The sequence below is a fragment of the Bubalus bubalis genome, chromosome X, assembly GCF_019923935.1.
Source record: "Bubalus bubalis isolate 160015118507 breed Murrah chromosome X, NDDB_SH_1, whole genome shotgun sequence".
NCBI classification, from domain to species: Eukaryota; Metazoa; Chordata; class Mammalia; order Artiodactyla; family Bovidae; genus Bubalus; species Bubalus bubalis.
This window is the reverse complement of record NC_059181.1, coordinates 3,349,379-3,362,065: the sequence shown is the minus strand read 5'-3', so window position 1 is coordinate 3,362,065 and position 12,687 is coordinate 3,349,379. Positions and strand designations below refer to the sequence as shown.

The window sequence follows — 12,687 nt, the reverse complement described above, 5'->3', positions numbered from 1 at the left end:
GTCTTCCTCTGCAGGCTTTCTGAGCACCGGCGATCAGGCGGCCAAAGGCAACTACGGGCTCCTGGACCAGATCCAAGCCTTGCGCTGGATCGAGGAGAACGTCGGGGCCTTCGGTGGGGACCCCAAGAGAGTCACCATCTTCGGCTCGGGCGCAGGCGCCTCCTGCGTCAGCCTCTTGACCTTGTCTCACTATTCAGAAGGTAAGAAGAGCGTCCCCCACACTGGGCAGGGGACCCCTGGGACCAAGAGCTGAACCCCTCTGTGAACTCCATAGAGTTATTTTTTTATATTGATATTTCATTTTATTTTATATATATATGTGTATATATATATATGCTGCTAAGTCGCTTCAGTGGTGTCTGACTCTGTGCGACCCTATGGACTGCAGCCCACCAGGCTCCCCCGTCCCTGGGATTCTCCAGGCAAGAACACTGGAGTGGGTTGCCATTTCCTTCTCCAATGCATGAAAGTGAAAAGTGAAAGTGAAGTTGCTCAGTCGTGTTCGACTCTTAGCGACCCCATGGACTGCAGCCTACCAGGCTCCTCCATCCATGGGATTTTCCAGGCAGGAGTACTGGAGCGGGGTGCCATTGCCTTCTCCGGGGGATCTTCCTGACCCAGGGTTTGAACCCGGGTCTCCCGCATTGTAGGCACATGGTTTACCATCTGAGCCACCAGGGAAGTCGTGGGTGGGGAACATATATATATACCTTTAGAGTTCGTATTCAAGACACATGCAGGTGGGACCGTGGTGCCTCTAGAAACCTCCACAGAAAATGACAAAAGGACTTCCCTGGTGGTCCAGTGGTTAACACACCACACAGCCAGTGCAGAAAGCCTGGGATTTCAGAACTCGATGCAGCATGCCATAATTAAGACCCAGTGCAGTGAAAACGTGTTAGTCCTTCAGTCGTGTCCGACTCTTTGCGACCCCATGGACTGTCGCCTGCCAGGCTCCTCTGTCCTTGGGATTCTCCAGGCAAGGATACTGGAGTGGGTTGTCATTCCCTTCTCCAGGAGATCTTCCCCACCCAGGGATTGAACCCAGGTCTCTTGCGTTGCAAGCAGACCCTATATCAACTGAGCCACCAGAGAAGACCATACTGCCAAATAAATTAATGAATTTTAAAAAAAGAAGAAAATGCCCCAAATGACGTGTATCTGCATCCTCTTCTAACCTGGCTTGCTTTCTGATTTTTCTAATTGAGGTATAATTTGACATACACCATTATATGTATTTCCTGGAGAAGGAAATGGCAACCCACTTTAGTATTCTTTCCTGAGAAATCCCATGGACAGAGGATCCTGGCTTCCATGGGGTCGCAAAGAATTGGAAATGACTCAGTGACTTAACACTTGCACTTACGTTATATATATTTAATAATATACATTTAAAATAATGATTACTTTCAACTGTACAAGGTAAGAATTCAATCTATGTATGTAGTGCAAAGCAACCACCACCATAAGTCCAATTAACATTCATCACCGTTGAGTTAAAAACTGTTTTTCTTCTCATCAGAATTTTAAGATCCACTCTCTTGGCAACTTTTAAACATGCAGTACAGGCATCCCTGGTGGCTCAGTGAGCAGGAACCCAGCTTTGGGTTGGGAAGATCCTCTGGAGGAGGAAATGACAAGCCACTCCAGTATCCTTGCCTGGAGAATGCCATGGACAGAGGAGCGTGGTGGGTTACAGCCCAGGGGGTCGCAAAAAGTCAGACACAGCTTAGAGACCAAAAAGCAACAACTAGTATTATTAACAATGTTAACAAGATTTTTTTTTTTTTTCACTTAAGACTCATGACCAACAGCAGTTGCTTATCATCACTGGAGGAAAATGACTTCTGTAGAAATGTTTGCACCCTGGGTTTGCCTATCTGAGTTTATTTGGTCAACTTTAAATGTTACTAACATCAGTTTTCAACTTGGAAGAAGTGTGAGAGGGAATTAGTATGTGGATGATGGTTGCAGATTCGTATGTTTCATAATAAACACCATTTGCAGCCACATGCTTATAGTCTTAGGTCTTTGTTGCAAACTTACCTCAAGGTGATTCCCTCTGGTCCTTTGTTGCTGGACAGATAAGAGATTTTTAAAATAGAAATGAACAGGGGTCTGGAAGCAGTGGAATAACTTCCGGACACTCCCTTCAAAAACGAAACAAAAAGAACAACAAAATTAAAAAGTGCAGCCCTGGGATAACTTTTGCAAGTTCGGGTGGACATTGATAAGATTCATAATCTGAATCTTCAAGGTCGTGTTATATTTCCTTCTGTGTCCATTTGTTAGTTTAAGAATTTCCCCATATCTGTGTGAACTATGTATATCAATACCACCTGAACTTTAAAGGAATTCTTATTCTTTAAAGAGTCTAAAGTGAAAGTGAAGTCGCTCAGTCCTGTCCGACTCTTTGTGACCCCGTGGACTGTAGCCCACTAGGCTCCTCCATCCATGGGATTCTCCAGGCAAGAATACTGGAGTGGGTTGCCATTTCCTTTTCCAGGGGATCTTCCCGACCCAGGGATCGAACCCAGGTCTCCCGCATTGCAGGCAGACGCTTTAACCTCTGAGCCAGCAGGGAAGCCCATTAAAAAAAAAAAAAAAAAGAGTCTAGCACTATCTTTCTTTAAAAATATGTACCTCTCTTTAAAAATGTGTATCTTTCTTTAAAAATATGTGCTGTTTAGTTGCTAGGTCATGTCTGATTCTTTTGCGACCCCATGGACTGTAGCCCACCGGACTCCTCTGTCCATGGGATTTCCCAGGCAAGAATACTGCAGTGGGTTGCCATGGTTGCCTGGGGATCTTCATGACCCAGGGGTAAAACCTGACTCTCTTATATCTCCTGCATTGACTACTAGCTTTCTTTTACAAATATGTATCTTTCTTTATAAAGACATTTCTTTGAAGATATAGCGGGAGGAATAAATTGGGAGGCTGGAGTTGACATATACACACACTACTCTAAATAAAATGGGTAACTAATCACAACCTACTGTATAGCATTGGGAACCCTACTTAATACTCTGTAGCGACCTACGTGAGAAAAGTCTAAAATACAGTGGACATATGTATATGTATAACTGATTCGGTTTGCTGGATACTTGAAACGGACGCACCATTGGACATCAAACGTACTCCAATAAAATTTCTTTAATGAAAAAGAAACGTACCATATAAACATGCTAAAAAAAGAGGGGGAAATATAATTGTGCTGTGTGACTGCATGCAGTGGTTTTTTCTTTTTTTTTTTGCTTCCTGCACTGTTGTGGACGTTTCTGCATTGATGGGTTCATTAGCAATGTGTGATTGATGATCATTTTTAAGTCTTCTGAAGTCTGAATTTCTTTTTTCTTCATATATATATTTTATTGAAGTATAGTTGACTTACAATGCACAGGTGTACAGCAAGGTGATTCAACTATACATATATACACATGTGTGTATGTATATCATTTTCTATTATAGGTTATTACAGAATATTGACTACAGTTTCGTGCTCTATATAGTAAACCTTGGTGACTTGTTGCCTGTTTTTTTTTTTTTTTACTTAGAAATCTAGCATTCTATTCATACTAAGTCAAACAAATGAAGTCTGAATGTCTTGATTCTTTATTTAAAAAATGACTGTGGAGGAGTTGAATGAAAGGCTTACGTTTTATATTAACCCTTTATTCAAAAAGGAAAAAAAAAAACGAGTACGTTAGATCCTTAGTGATAACGATTCCTATACCATTTCAGAAGATAATTATAATTTCCCATCTGTCCGTGGCTTCATCACAGTTCTCGATTTACAAAATAGTCAGGTCCAACTTCAGGAGTAATCACACACATGTCAGCCAAAACTAGCAGAGGAAGAGTGTTAATTACTTAAATCGATAGATCAGAAGTGATTACGGGAGTGCCTTGCATGGGTCGTTTCCACAAAGCAGCTCTCCAGTTACAGTCCAGCACTACAGAATCAGGACTTACCAGTCAAAACATAGCCAGACTGCTGACCTTGGAATTCCCCTTCTTGTGGGAGCACTTAATGAAATCAAGGTAGAGAAGGGAAAAGCGTATTCTCATGCAAATGTCCACCACAGCATTCTCATGGCAAAGAATGAAACAAAAACTACAAGACTGAAAAGATAAGAACGTTATAAGGAATATGTGCATTTCCTCAAAGGAGTCATAATTTGCTCCGAGAATTGTGGTTAAAATATGCATGAGACTGGCCCACCCAGTGTGAAGGGGTCATTCAGCAATCCATCACCTTGACCGGGTACCACTTGACCCTGTTGTGGACAAGGATGCCATTCCGGGCACTTCTCAGACCCTGATGGAGCAGGGAGAGTTTCTTAATTATGACATCCAATATACTATGCAGGTATCAGGCACAATTGGAAAAGACTCTGTTTGCTGGCAAAAACTGAAGGCAAAAGCCAAACCGGGTGGGTGGCAGAGAATCAAATGGTTGGATGGCATCACCGACTCAATGAACCTGAATTTGAGCAAACTACAGGAGAGAGTGAAGAACAGGGAAGCCTGGCGTGCTGCAGTCCATGGGGTGGCAAAGAGTTGGACCCAACTTAGCGACTGAACAACAGCAAAAACTAACCATGTTCAGACCAGTGGGGTGAAAAACACCAAGAAGGGATGATACTAAAAATATTAAAGTAACTCCCATTTTATAGTATGAATTATAGGTGACATTTTCTTCAGTTTTTTTTTTTTGAGTTTTATCACAGGTTATATTAATATCGCTTCCTTGACAAACCAATGTATATATGTACACTGCTATCTCAGTCATGGCCAACAGTTGTGAGAGAGAGAGAGGAAAAGAAAATACATTCCTTCTAGCAGCATTTTTCCTAATTCTGGTTGTCTTGATTTATGACTGCCTTTATTAGGTCAAATATGAGCCTTCTTTCCCTGAGGTACTTTAAGGCTGTGGTCTCCCAACCTTTCTTGGCACCAGGGACCAGTTCTGTGCAAGACAGTCTTTCCAAGGACCAGAGGCTGGGGGATGGTTTCTCAATGAATCCAGAGCATTCATTACATTTGCAGTGTATTTTATTCCTATTTTTATTGCATCAGATCCACCTCAGATCATCAGGCATTAGATCCCGGAGGTCGAGGACCCCTGTATTAAGACGATATTTATCTTGAGAAGCACACACACACATCAATAGTCCCCCGTTTCCAGCGGAATGATAAACGTTGGGAAATCGGCCACCAAATGGGCTTGATGGTGTGTTGGCCAAAGCCAGATTTGTTTCACATTTCAATCCTGTGTGGGCAGCCCGCCAATCTTTAGAATCGCATTTTCCCGATGGCAGTGATATTTCTTTCATCCTTGGTTGCACGTGGGACCTTAAACATGGAGAGGACGTGAGCTGGTGGACTCCAGGCTGAATGCTTTATTCCCCCAGCAACTCGTGAGGCACTGGGACTAGATCCTGCGGGGGTTCAGGGCAAAGACAGAAAGAGATAAGGAACAGAATACTGTGATCTTATAGCCCTTCATCTCTTGTACTGAAGTAGTACAATGGCACCCCCCTCCAGTACTCTTGCCTGGAAAATCCCATGGACAGAGGAGCCTGGAAGGCTGCAGTCCATGGGGTCGCTGAGGGTTGAACATTACTGAGTGACTAACACTTTCACTTAAAAGCAGTCCTCATTTAAAAAAAAAAAAAAAAACATTTTCTTTTAAATACTTGTTTATCTCTGGACACTCACATACTAGACTGATCGGATCGTAAATTTTAGGCTACACAGAATTTTACTTGTAAAACAGCCCCAAAGTTTTTAAACCGTTTCTCATCAAGTGACATATTTAAAACGTAGCAGGATAAGTTGTACCAAAGTCTGGGTTTTGAATGGATGCCATTTTGAGATTAGTCACTTTTTTCTTTTGGAAAAGGAAGTATGTTATAGTGGGGGCATTCGAGTGAAGGTTTCTTTAGGAATAGCTAATTAATGGATTTATTTTAATTGCAATTTTTTTAGCACCTTCAGTGTATGGAGCGTGGAAATTAAAATTCATTCCAGAATGTTATGCTCTGAACCTGATTTGATGGAATCCCCCCAACCCTCCACCCAATAAAGTGGTACCCAGTTTCGCCAGTAAGGCAAAATGGGCTTTGACCTCTTATTACCACAAAGCATGTTTTAGGGGATGGAGGGGGTGTGATCACTCTGCGAAGCTTTATTTATAACATCTAAGGATAGAGCTGTATTGTACACAGTCAGGGAAGAGGAGAGGGATTGTATCTTTTATGACCACTGCAGCCAGAGTGTAAAGACAGTTTCATTTCCCTAAATTGTGATGTGTGTGCGAGAGAGCATCCTTCAAGTCCAGCGAGGGGGGGAGGGGAGGGCCCAAGAACCAAAGAGATATGAGAGAGAGATGCTGGAAGGGCTGCAATGGTCCCGCATCCAGAACCTCACGTGCCCCCGCGGGACAGTCAGAGCCGTCTTTGCTGGGTGGAAGGCTGCCCTTCTGTCTCTCGGGTTTTCATCTGCGTGTCCACCGTTTCGCCCCTGCAGGTCTCTTCCAGAAGGCCATTATCCAGAGCGGGACCGCCTTGTCCAGCTGGGCCGTCAACTACCAGCCCGCCAAGTACACTCGGATCCTGGCAGACAAGGTGGGCTGCAACATGCTGGACACCACGGACATGGTGGAGTGCCTGCGGAACAAGAACTACCGGGAGCTCATCCAGCAGAGCATCACGCCAGCCACCTACCACATCTCCTTTGGGCCCGTCATCGACGGGGACGTCATCCCCGATGACCCTCAGATCCTCATGGAGCAGGGCGAGTTCCTCAACTACGACATCATGCTCGGCGTCAACCAGGGCGAGGGGCTCAAGTTCGTGGATGGCATCGTGGACCACGAAGACGGCGTCACGCCCAACGACTTCGACTTCTCCGTGTCCAACTTCGTGGACAACCTGTACGGGTATCCGGAGGGCAAAGACACCCTGCGGGAGACCATCAAGTTCATGTACACAGACTGGGCGGACAAGGAGAACCCCGAGACGCGCCGCAAGACCCTGGTGGCCCTGTTCACGGACCACCAGTGGGTGGCCCCTGCCGTGGCCACCGCGGACCTGCACGCCCAGTACGGCTCGCCCACCTATTTCTATGCCTTCTATCACCACTGCCAAAGCGAGATGAAGCCCAGCTGGGCGGACTCGGCCCACGGCGACGAGGTCCCCTACGTCTTCGGCATCCCCATGATCGGTCCCACCGAGCTCTTCAGCTGCAACTTCTCCAAGAACGACGTGATGCTCAGCGCAGTGGTCATGACTTACTGGACCAACTTCGCCAAGACCGGGTACGTAGTTCTCCCCCACCGCCATCACGCTGTTGCCTGTCTGGTTCCTCCTTCCGCGTGCGTTTTCTGTAGCCAGCTTGACCACTGTCCACAGGCACGCACGCACCTGCCCACCCAGTCATGAGAATAGTCATTTCCACCACCCCCACCTCCAACATAGAGGGAGACCTCGGTTCTTCTTTACCCTTGAGTCCTTCTCTGTGAAGTCAGGTTTTTTTTTTTTTTTTTTTTACTGCGGTGCTCCCTGCCATGTTGAAAATTCTCCATTTGGTCCATGCTGGGGTAGGAGCTAATCATTCTGGGCTATTCTGTTGAACGTTAAGCTGGAGTTTCAAATCTCAGTTTGGACCTTGTCTGGTGGGGGCTTTAGATACACTTGGCTATTCTGCTCAGAGTTGAGTTGGAGTTTCAAAGGTAGGTACAAACCACCCTGTCTTATTCGGGATTTACATATCCTTGGTTGTTCCATTCAAAGTTGAGTTGGAGTTTTAAATCTAGTTAGAGCCTTGTCTTGTCAGAGATTTGGACATACTTGGCTATTTTATCAAACCTCGAGTTTCCAGTGTACACAGGATCTTGAGTTGTTTGGTCAAAACAGGGTTATCAAAATACATGTACCCCAGGGAAATTGTCTTTACTGCATAGCCAAAGAGTGAAATAAATCTGATAATGAATATATAGAAATACTGTTTGTGTATATTGTATAGCTATATATTATGTATGCGTTAGCACATATAACGATTGCCACAGTGAAAGTCACTCAGTCGTGTCCAACTCTGTGACACCATGGACCGTAGCCCGCCAGCTCCCATGTCCATGGAATTCTCCAGGCCAGAATACTGGAGTGGGTAGCCATTCCCTTCTCTTGGAGCTCTTTCCAGCCCACGGATTGAACCCAGGTCTCCCGCATTGCAGGTGGAATCTTTACTGTCTGAGCCACCACTTAACTCAAAAGTGTAGAGAAATCCTGTTTGTGTATATATAAGATATATTATATATGTGTGTATATACTCTGTGTATATACTCCCGTAACATTCTCCATATGAGTTATGGGATTTATTTATATATATTTACAAATATATTTTATTTATATATAAATATCTACTCATTTTTAAATATATATATTTGGAAGTATATTTATTCATTTATATATAAGTATACACCTTAGTTCATTACTATATATAAATTTCATATATTTGCCTAGATTTATCTGTATATCTCTCTATGTACATATATAGAAAGTTCATTGGCAAAATGCAGCAGAAAATATACAAGAGTTACATACACAATGGGGTTCACCCATGTTCCCTGCAGCAGATTCTCTGCAGACTGAGATAAAACACCTCCCAACATCTCAAGCAGCCCCTAATATCACAGAATTGTCTCATTTTCTCTCTTGTCGAGTAACTTAATTGTGGGAAATAATGAGGAGTCCTTGAGTTCTACCTGTGTGTACTTCTGTGATTAACCTTGAGCTCCTGGTTCTGAATTTAAAATGAAGATGCTAAATCTTCCTGTGGACGGTGGGGTGGGTTAGGAGCGGAATTGGGCCCCCTACATTGCAGCCTCACACAGCCCTGGTGACGGGATGCAGGGAGGTGCAGAGGGTTAGCAGATTTTGGGACCCCATGGACCATAACCCAGCAGGCTTCTCTGTCCATGGGATTCTCCGGGCAAGAATACTGGAGTGGGTTGCCATGCCCTCCTCCAGGGGATGATCCCCACCCAGGGATAGAACCCACGTCTCCTGCATTGCAGGCAGATTCTTTACTGTCTGAATCACCTGAGAAGCCCTTCCTTCTTTTCCGTGTTTCCAAATATTCTCTGTTGGGAAGTGGTTTCTCGGTTTTAAGTTCCTAGGAAAAGACGTGAGTTTTTTCCTGAGCATCAAACGGTTGTGTGTGAAGGTTCGCTTCAAGTGCTCCCATTTTACAAGTTTGATCTAAAGAAGACAGCGGGGAAACAGGGATGGTCACAGCCATCGCAGGTAGAGATGCTCCTCTGTCACCGCGAGGATCTGTCTTCCACGGGGAGATAATTTGAGTCAAGTCAGCAAGTGTCAATGTTTTTACGTAGCCTCGTTTGTTAGATCCCTGGAGCTGCAGCAACACATTACCAAATGCTTGCCTTCCAACAACATAAGTATAGTGTTGTTCAGTTGTCAAGGCTTGAAGTCCACGCTGAAGGTGGGGCTGGTTGACCTCCATCCGAGACCTGTCGGGGGATGTTCTTTTGACAATTCTTAGCTCCTGGTGGTTTGAGGGCACTCTTTGCTTCAGCCTGACTTAGAGCTACATCTCTCCAAGCTCTGGGTCTCTCACCACATGGTCCTCCCCCAACATGTCTGTCATCACATGGCCAACTTCCTCTATTTATTGAAATACGGTTGATTTACAGTGTTAATTTCTGCTGTACAACAAAGTGATTCAATTATATATATATATATATATATAATATATACACACATGGTTTTTCATCTTCTTTTCCATTGTTTTTGCTTTTCTTGTTGTATAGTTGCTCATTCCTGTCCACTACTTTGGAACTCTATGAATCGTAGCCGGCCAGGGTCCTCTGTCCCTGAGATTCTACAGGCAAGAATACTGGAGTGGGTGGCCATGCCCTCCTCATTGAGCACACGTATAGCTATTTTTTTAGTTGAGAGAAATGCTCAATATATCTTTTGTGTGCTAAGTCTCTTCAGTCGTGTCTGACTCTTCTACGACCCCATGGACTGTAGCCCGCCGGGCTCCTCTGTCCATGGGATCCTCCAGGCAGGAATACTGGGGTGGGTGGCTGTTTCCTCCTCCAGGGGCTCTTCCCTGCCCAGCGATCAAACCCGCATCTCCTGCATCAGCAGGCGGATTCTTTCCCCCTGAGCCAGCAGGGAAACCCTTCTTCTGGTTTATCGCAGGATACTGAGTGTGGTTGCCTAAGCTCTGCGTTATCCATCCTCTATATAATGGTTGGCATCACACTCCTACCCCAGCCTTTTCCCCGATTCCCCTCCCCCTCGGCAACCGTGAGTCTGGCCTCTCATGTCTATGAGTCTGTTTCCAAGCTAAGTTCATTCATGTCATATTTTAGATTCCACATATAACTGATATCATGGTATTTACCCTTTTGTGACTTACTTCACTTCGTGCGATGACCTCCACGTAGGTCCATGCCCCATATTGCCGCAGATGCTCTTGTTTCGTTCTTTTTTTTTTATTATGACCACCTTCTTATAAGGCCACCAATCACATGGGTTTAGGAGTCCATCCCTGCTCCAGTATGACCTCATCTTTTTTTGTTGTTTTTCAATTTCTGGCCACACCCCTTGGCTTGCAGAATCTTAGTTCTCTGACCAGGGATCGAACCTGGGCCCTCTGCTGTGGAAACACAGAGTCCTAACTAGTGGAAGTCCTGGTATAACCTCGTTTTCCCTTGACTGAGGGCACGTCTGCAATGACCCTGTTTGCAATAACATCACCCTGCAGGGACCTGGGGGTTAAGTCTTAAGCATGTCTTAATTTGATGGGGGTGCACTTCTGTGCATAACCCCTTTTAAAGGCAGAACAAATGCCCAGTTACATCAGGGAACTCAGATACATGGGCACTCTTGGCAACTTTTGCCTTCCCTTGAAGCAAAGAACATTCCGTGCACTGTGGCCATGCCCATCCATGATGGTAACAGCCTAACCCATCGTCACTCCATAATATCTAAACACAACATCGTGACTCACCTTTGTGACAGCCACGCACTTTCTATTTCTGTTATGTGTTTTGGGGGAAAAAAAGGTTTTACATGACTTTCTTAAATGGAAAGCTAGGATCGTTCATCACCCATTTAACAGAGCCATTAACGAAAACTGAAAAATCCAAATAAAGCCATTAAACTCTCATTAGCTGTTCTCGCCTGCCAAAGGCTCTGAGATGAATTCTCTCTCACTGTTATAAAAAAGAAAAAGAAAAAGGTAAAGGGAATTAATTAATGCCATCAGATGGTAGAGAAATACTTACACCAAATGGGTACTTTAACCAGAACCTGTGGGCGACTAAACTAGGATTGCAAATGTTGAGTGTTTGAAATGTTGAGTGTGTTTTTTTTCTTTTTTTTTTTTTTTTTGGTTTGTTTATTCATTTAGGGAAATTGAATTACTTCTACGTATTGAAAGTGTTTATCTGAGGGAATTTGTTTAGTCTTCTAGATCTATTTTAACTGTAATCAGGATATCAGGGTACCGCGTTGAGTGGTTTTTGATGTTGTAATTCCATTTTCTAAAATCACCGGGGCAGATGCCTGTGGTCCACGCCCCTCATCTGAGGAACATAGCCTTGGAGATACAAAGTTAACTTGGGCTTGATCGCTGCTCCAGGTCACTCTTGTGGGCATTAGTGGGGTGTGTTTAGGATGCTTTGGGATTTCATAAAGTCGCTGGTGTAGAAGACTAAGAAATAAGGATGCAGCTTGGAGGAATAGCCCCATCTTCTGACCGGAGTCCAAAACTTCAGGTAGAAATGTCATTGCGGTAGCAAGATGAGACTGGCTGATGGACGGCCTTGGAAGTTAGTCTATAGAATCTGGACTTTATCCAACCAGGAGCTATTTTCGCTCCCGGGGTCCACGTGGAGCGTGGCTGAGATCATCCTTGGAGACGTTAATGCAGTGAGTTTTCACAACTTGTTTGAAAGGCCGTTGGAGTGACTTGAGTCATCTTCCAAAGAAGTTACTCAGACCTTCCTCTGACTTGCAGCGCAAACGTGCAATTTCAGATGTAAGTCAGGGGAGGACCACTATTCAGTGGTGTCTGGTTAACCAGAAAACGGGAGACTGAGCTGATGGCAGAGACAGTGAATGAGGTGTTTGTGTGGTCATGAAGCCGACCACACGGCTTCACGGGTGTTCGCTAGTTAATTCTTTTCACTTGGGGGCTGAAAAGTGGTCCTGCTATGGAGAATGTGGCACCATTGTGCCAATAAGGGAGAGGCATGGGGTAAACTATCTCTGATCATGAGGGGTCTCACACCTTATCTGATGTCAGTCAGGGAGCAGCCATGGATGAACCATCTCTGATGCCATGAGAGGTCTCACACCTTATCTGATGTCACTCAGGAAGCAGTTATGGGATAAACCATCTGTGATGTAATGGGATAAACCATCTCTGATGTCCTGAGGGGTCTCACAGCTTATCTGATGTCCCTCAGGGAGCAGCCATGGGATAAACCATCTCTGATGTCCTGAGGGGTCTCACACCTTATCTGATGTCCCTCAGGGAGCAGCCATGGGATAAACCATCTCTGATGTCCTGAGGGGGTCTCACACCTTATCTGATGTCACCCAGGAAGCAGCCATGGATGAACTATCTCTGATGTCCTGAGGG

General features: G+C 44.8%; 1 protein-coding gene across 4 annotated transcripts in view; it reads left to right on the top strand.

Annotated features, from left to right (window-relative positions):
- The window catches only part of NLGN4X (neuroligin 4 X-linked), a 391,119-nt gene that overhangs the window by 367,564 nt on the left and 10,868 nt on the right, over nt 1-12,687 (top strand). For all 4 annotated transcript variants that reach the window (XM_025275805.3, XM_044937514.2, XM_044937515.2 and 1 more), the window contains 2 exons: nt 15-200; nt 6,535-7,324. In XM_025275805.3, coding sequence (XP_025131590.1) covers nt 15-200; nt 6,535-7,324 — 976 coding nt within the window. The remainder of the gene's footprint in view (nt 1-14; nt 201-6,534; nt 7,325-12,687) is intronic.